The sequence below is a fragment of the Rosa rugosa genome, chromosome 6 (assembly GCF_958449725.1).
Source record: "Rosa rugosa chromosome 6, drRosRugo1.1, whole genome shotgun sequence".
NCBI lineage: Eukaryota > Viridiplantae > Streptophyta > Magnoliopsida > Rosales > Rosaceae > Rosa > Rosa rugosa.
The window spans coordinates 48,891,944-48,898,628 of NC_084825.1; the positions used below are offsets into that span (position 1 = coordinate 48,891,944).

Below are 6,685 nucleotides of genomic sequence, written 5' to 3' on the forward strand. Positions count from 1 at the left end.
AACTTTCGCCGGAATCCGGTCACCGGTCGCCGGATTTCGGTCACCGGCTGTCGCCCACCGGAATTTGCTGAAAATCTCACTGGAAAGTTTTTTTGCCCCCAATAGACGTCTATTGCCCCAATAGTCTATTGCCCCAATAGTCTATTGCCCTCTATCAGCCATGTATTGCCCCCCAATAGACGACTATCAGCCATGTATTGCCCCCCAGTAGACGTCTATTGCCCCCCAATAGACGTTTAGATTACCGAAATGGTAATTAATCTTCCTAAAACTACACAAATAAAACTTTGATTAAAGAAAAAAAACGAGGAGATTACATCAATTCAAAACGTCTATTGCCCCTCAATAGATGTCTATTACCCCCCAATAGACGCTTTAACAGATGTCTATTACCCCCCAATAGCAAAGCTACTGCTTCTTCTACCATGCCACATTTTGCATACTTGCCTACCAAACAATTCCACAAAACAACATCCTTCACAGCAACTCCATCGAAAATCCAACGTGCCAAGTCAATTTCCCCGTTCTTTGCATACACATAAATCAAAGCAGTGACCACATGTAAATTATAGGAAAATCCCATCTTAATGCAGTAGCCATGAACACTCTCTCCTCCAAGGTAACTTCCCAACTCACCAATGGCTGATAAAAGATACAGAACAGTGGTTACACTAGCTTCAAAACCACCAATGCACATTTCCTTAAACAAGTCCACAATCACACGAGGCTGTGAAACATGAAGGTAATCACCCATCAAAGTATTCCATGAAATCAAATCATTTCTCTGAGGAAATTCATCGAACAAGTGGTGGGCATCCTCAATTTTCCCACAAACACAGTAACAATGCAGAAGGGTATTCTTTACAGTGATAAATCCGCCATGCCCAGACCTCATAACAACCCCATGAATCCCCTGGCCTTCCTCCTTGACCTCGGCGGAACTTCGGTCGTCGCAATCGTTGGAGACCCGGACCCGGCACCGGAGTCGACTTCAAGCCGCCACACCGGAGCTGCACGACTCTGAGTTGCATGAAGTCGCCGCTGGCTGCACGATCCGTGGCGCCGCCTCATGACGATCGCCGGCTTCTGGGCTGCAAAAGAATTACCATCGACTGCCGGCGCCGACGACGTGCAGGCCATGGCAGTTGGAGGCGTGGTCCTGGACAAGCCACCATGGAGAGAGAGAAAGAAGAGAGAGAATTCACATCGGAGGAGAGAGAGTGCGTGTTACAGATCGGGGAGAGAGAAGAGTGGCATACAATGTAAATTATTAATTAGTCTTTGGGCAAAATCGACATTTTATTTTAAATTGGGTTAATGGGAATTAAATTCTGTTACTGGGGTAAGTGAGATAACTTTTGCTCATTTTGGGGCTTTGGGTCAATGACCCTATTAATAAAAGAAAAATGCTTACATTATTCCACTATTCCAAATTTACATTTCAAATTTGGCAAATATAACATTTTATAACTTGAATAATGGCCCACGTAAAGATGAATCAAGTGAGAGATTAGCTACATGAATGAATTGGCCTAATTAACTTTGTCATCTTCCTACAGATCAGATTTTTGAATGAGAATAAGTACACCATTTCCAGGACCTACAATCATTTTGTAAGCAGGAGAGTGTCTGTATTTGGGAGAGAGAGAGAAAGTGAACTTGGAGATAATGAGGGAGAGGACAACCTTCAATTCTACCATAGCAAAGTTTTTGCCTAAACAGGTCCGAGGACCCAAACCAAAGGGGATATAGGCCTGAGGAAATTTGCAGGCCTTAGAGACACCATCAATGAACCTCTCAGGTTTGAATTCATTTGCATCTTGTCCCCAAATCTCTGTGTCTCTGTGCAATGTTGGGATCAAAGTCCACAAGCATAACCCTTTTGGAATGCTTATGTTTCCCACCTGGGTGTCTTCAAGTGCTTCTCTGGACACAAAAGCAGCTGGTGGGTATAGACGCATGACTTCTTGAATCACCATATTCATCTGCAAGGTGTACAAATGCAGGTGTTAGCTTATACATTACTGACCCATGCATTCATTCTGTGGTCGCCTCTTTGAAGCATTTTGTCAACACTGTCGGCCACTCCCATTCAACAAAAAAAAATTAATAAAGACGGGAGCAAGGCTAGCTACATCTTAACTCCAAATCAACGAGAGAAATATACTCGACGGGGGCAAGTATATTGCTCCAAAAACAATAAGCCAAGTGCATGATCGATCTTGTAGCACGAGAAGGAGCGTGTGAACTAACTTGACAAGCATTGTAACTAATAGATTAAATTTTGGGGTTATTGTAATTCTGGAGATAAGAAACTTCATGTGAAGATAAAAGACTAAATGCAAAGACTTGTACCGTTCTCAGTTGAGGGAGCGAATTAGCATCTAGCTGACCATCGGGGAAAACTTCTGCCAACTCTGTCCTGATTCGAGCTTGCCACTCGGGATGTAAAGCGAGTAGCATCAGACACCAAGAGGCAGCAACACCAGTAGATTCGTGCCCTGCAAAGTAAATGTTCTTGCAGTTGTCAACTATGAATCCCTTGGATGAATCCTTGCCTTTGCCTAGGCTTTGGTCATTCCTGGCTCCCACTAATAATGACTGCAGCAGATCCTTTTCCGACGAAGAAGCCTCTAACCCTTCTCGTTCGCGTTCTTTCACAGTTTCCCATATCAGTGAATCTATCTCTCTCTCTAAACAACTAATCTCCTTTTGCTTCTTAAACCCTCTGCATTACATTGTTAGAGTAGGTTAGGAACTTGTATCACACACAAAACAAAGTATATACTAGTGTCATAGTAACTCCAGCTATTTACATACCCAAAATTAGAAAATGATCCAAAGAGGAAGGGTTGATGAGACATTATTTCCTGAAGACTTCTAAGCTTGGAGAAAATCTCTTTGCCCTTAGAATAAGAACTGCCAAAACAAGCCCTTGAGATAACATCAGCTGAGAAATCCCTTAAATCCTCATCTACTTGAATCTCTGCTCTCGCACCTCCTTGTCCTTCAATACACTCCTCCCATTTTCTAAGCAATGGTTGCGCCGACTCCAACATCAACCCTACCATTGCCTGTCACGTTAAGAAATCGATCAGCAGAGAATCCGAAAAGTTGCTCAAAGTTTTTGAACTTGATTCTTTTACCTTGACTTTGTCTGTGAAGAACTCAGGTGCAACAATTTTTCTTTGTTGTGACCAAATAATGCCATTGGATCTGAGAATTCCATTTCCAAGCATGGGAGCAAGTCTCTTGCTTACATATGAAGGCTTACCTAAATCCAAACTAATACACTGGTTCATTTCCTTCACTAGCTCTGGTTGGTTCACATATAAATGCTGCCTCATTCCTGTTGAATACGTGTAAATTAAGCCTGCATAGTTCGTTTCATTAATTTCTCAGGTCAATTCTTATGATTTGAGCAACATTAATTGATTTGAAAATTAATGGAACCAAAAATAATAATTAAAAAAAAACATCTAGAAACTGTGATAGGCCAAGTTGGATCAGCTAGTTTTGGATTTTAATCTTATATGCGCAATATCATTCATTATTCATTATTCATTATAAACTAGTGAAACTAACTTTTGAGTCTCGAAAAATATATTATTTCATAAATTAGTTATTTGTCACAATGTTAGCATATCATTTCGAGTTCAAATAAGAAGTTTTCAGGTGTAAGAAATATAAATAAACAGAAACTTCATCCTAATCATTTAGAAGTATCCTATTAATCTAATAATATTTTGTTAAATGATTTAGATCAATGATAATACTCCCATTTTATATCAGATGTGGTCCTGTCTCTGTTTCAATCATCATTACTTTATAATACACGACATCGTATAATAGTTTCATTTCATGGTTGTTGTAATCTAGTCCAGAACATTATTCAAAATTTTAAAGTAGATCATTATCTTGTTACTTTCATATTTTAATATTTTATTGTAATTATGGCAAAGTAACATGATTAGACAGTAAACTAATTTAAGGGAAATTCTAGTGTAGTGGTGGGTATCTCATACCCACATTTACAAAAGTGAGAACAAATTTTGTTGTCAAAGTTGTAATTTGAGTCCTACTTTGTGTAATTTTAGTTCTAATACTGGTAATTACACCTCTTACGACATTTTACAAGTTTTTGAACAAATTTGTTGTCAATGTTGTAATCTTAGTTCTAATAATGGTAATTACACCTCTTACGACATTTTTACAAGCTTTTGAACAAATTCGTTGTCAAAGTTGTAATTTTTGTTTAATTATATGTAAATAGTGTAAATGAATATGGTAACTTTTGTTCTCAATGTTGTAATTTTGATTCAAATACTTGTAAATTTTTGTTCAAATAATTGTAAATGAGGGTATCTCATACCCACCAGTACACTAGCTTGTCTCCTAATTTAAATCCTATTGGGAATCTATTTGCAGAAGATCGACATTGACATTTACATTGGGGTACTGTTAAGTGTTAACTTCACTAGTCAAACTAATTAAGCATCTTTAGTTTGTATTGGCCAAATCTCATTGACTCAGTCTAACCGCGATCAAGATCGAGTTGGCTTACCCTAGATAACTTATTACATTCATGTCTCCACAAATCACAGCTAGAAATCCTTTGTTTTCCTGGCCAAAATTCGCAAGAACTCTTCTGTCAACTTTTTCAAACATTACTGCTTGCAGAAAGGTGAAACCAGGTTTCTTATTCTCCAATAAAAAATAAAAAAAAGGTGAAACCAACGTTTTATATCTATCTATGTCCTACAATATAGACGCAACAAGAAGAAACAAGATCGAAAGTCGATGAATTACCGTATTCTTTTCTCCAGTGTTCGAAATAGGGGAAGAGACTGGAAGTGTAGTCGTGGGCTACAAATTCTGAGTGATTTGAAGACTTCTGAGCTTGGAGTTGGATTATTTTCTGCATCTCAGCGAGATTCCCATACAGTAAAGAAGGTGTAGGGCCTTTGATGCCTTGCATTTGGAGCTTCCTTCTGACCCTCTCGGACTTCAACCAGACTGTGTTGTAGAGATGAAGAAAGAAGCCAACCAGTCCCAAAAGAACTAGGGAAGAAACGATTCTGAAATGAAGAGAGAGCTCCATTTTTTTTGTTCTCTGATCGAGCTTTCAGTTTCTAGCTAGCAGCTAGCTAGAGTAGTGATATTTATAGCAACTGAACAACAGTGTGTACTTTATATTCATATATAATGGTGTAAAAGTCACTCAATGGTTTTTTCATAGAAGGCTTCAGTCGATTATTTTTTTTTTGATCAAATAAGAACTTCATTAATAATGAACAGCTAGTTTTAGGCAACATCTCTTACACAGAAATGATCACTAGACATGGAACTCTATAATGATTAATGACTGACTCCAAACTTGCACTTTAGACGATTTTGAAAATGTTATGTTTTCGGACAATAAATTTGAATATATTAGTTAAGTAGCCCATCAAATTATGGTTCAAATTAACAAGTCCCTCATTATGTTAGTCACTTGTGTATTAGTCATTTTCTACTCTATGTTTACCTAATATTAAAATGAAGCAAGTGACGAGAAAGAATTGAGGGTAGAGTTTTAAAGTTTTATTCTAAACATAAACATATATACATAAGTCGAATAATACATCACGGTAATTGTGTATATCATCGATATAACCAAGACTCTTGTTTTTTCGATAAGCAAAGAAAATTACAGCGAAGAACCCCTAAAACAACCTAATCCGGTTTGACAGATTAGGTTCATTCGTGTAAATTGTAGTTTTGGATGCCTTAACGATCATCAATTTGGCTGAAATTTTGCAGAGCTGATCTGTACATTAGGACCTAAAAACAGAACGGTTAAAATGTGGAATATGTGATCAAAAACTCGAAATCCGTTCCATAAGCTTAGGTAAGGATATCCTTACCTAAGAAAAATCCATATATATATATATATATATATATAGAGGGCCCTTCCACTAAGGGATTTTTTTTTTTTGTCTTTTCTAGGGATAGGGTATTAGATAGACCAACTTTTCGATCATATTTTGGCATCTTAATCGTTTAGTTTTTAGGTCCTAATGTGTAGATCACGTCTGCAAATTTTCAGCTAAATTGATTATCGTTAAGGCATTCAAAACGGCGACTTAAGATTATAATTAATTATGAACGGTTTAAGTTTGACAGATTTGGTTCATTAAGTGATTTAATCTAGTTTGATACCTTAACAATCACCGATTTGGCTGAAAATTTGCAGAAGTGATCTACACATTATGACCTAAAAACTGAACGGTTGATATGCCAAAATATAATAAAAAAGTTGGTCTAATGCTCTATCCTTAGAAAAGACCAAAACAGGGATCTCTCACTAGAAGGGCCCTATATATATATACATATATACACACACACACACACACACACGGAGCCGTTCAGAAGCGGATGTCCGTCCTTATAGCTGCATCAAGCACCGACAGGCGGTGCTGCTCTTGCCGGACGGAATCAGGCCTCGATGTCGAGCCTCTTCTTGCTGCTGGACTCGTCGATGAAGAGTTCGAAGTCGACCTTGATGGTGCTTCCATGGTTTCAGGCGAGCTCGCCCCGCATCGCTGAGAATCCATTCGCCTTCGCCTTGATGGAGACGCTGTCCGGGATGTCCAGAGTCTTTGTCCGGCAATAGAAACGCCGCCATCGACGCTTGATCGATACC

The 6,685-nt window shown here is 38.5% G+C and overlaps 1 protein-coding gene across 2 annotated transcripts; it reads right to left on the minus strand.

Moving 5' to 3' along the window:
• Window positions 1-1,396: 1,396 nt before the first annotated feature.
• LOC133717271 (cytochrome P450 714A1-like) lies at window positions 1,397-5,232 on the minus strand. 2 transcript variants are annotated; one of them, XM_062143953.1, is made up of 5 exons: window positions 4,810-5,232; window positions 3,147-3,349; window positions 2,821-3,074; window positions 2,356-2,728; window positions 1,397-1,985 (listed from the first exon to the last, which is right to left on the minus strand). In XM_062143953.1, exons 1-5 carry the CDS (start codon window positions 5,099-5,101, stop codon window positions 1,554-1,556), a joined length of 1,554 nt encoding a protein of 517 aa, XP_061999937.1. In that variant the 5' UTR covers window positions 5,102-5,232; the 3' UTR covers window positions 1,397-1,553. The 2 variants fall into 2 exon arrangements, with proteins under 2 accessions (XP_061999937.1, XP_061999936.1); XM_062143952.1 differs by having other exon boundaries at window positions 3,147-3,373; window positions 4,810-5,230.
• Window positions 5,233-6,685: the final 1,453 nt, after the last annotated feature.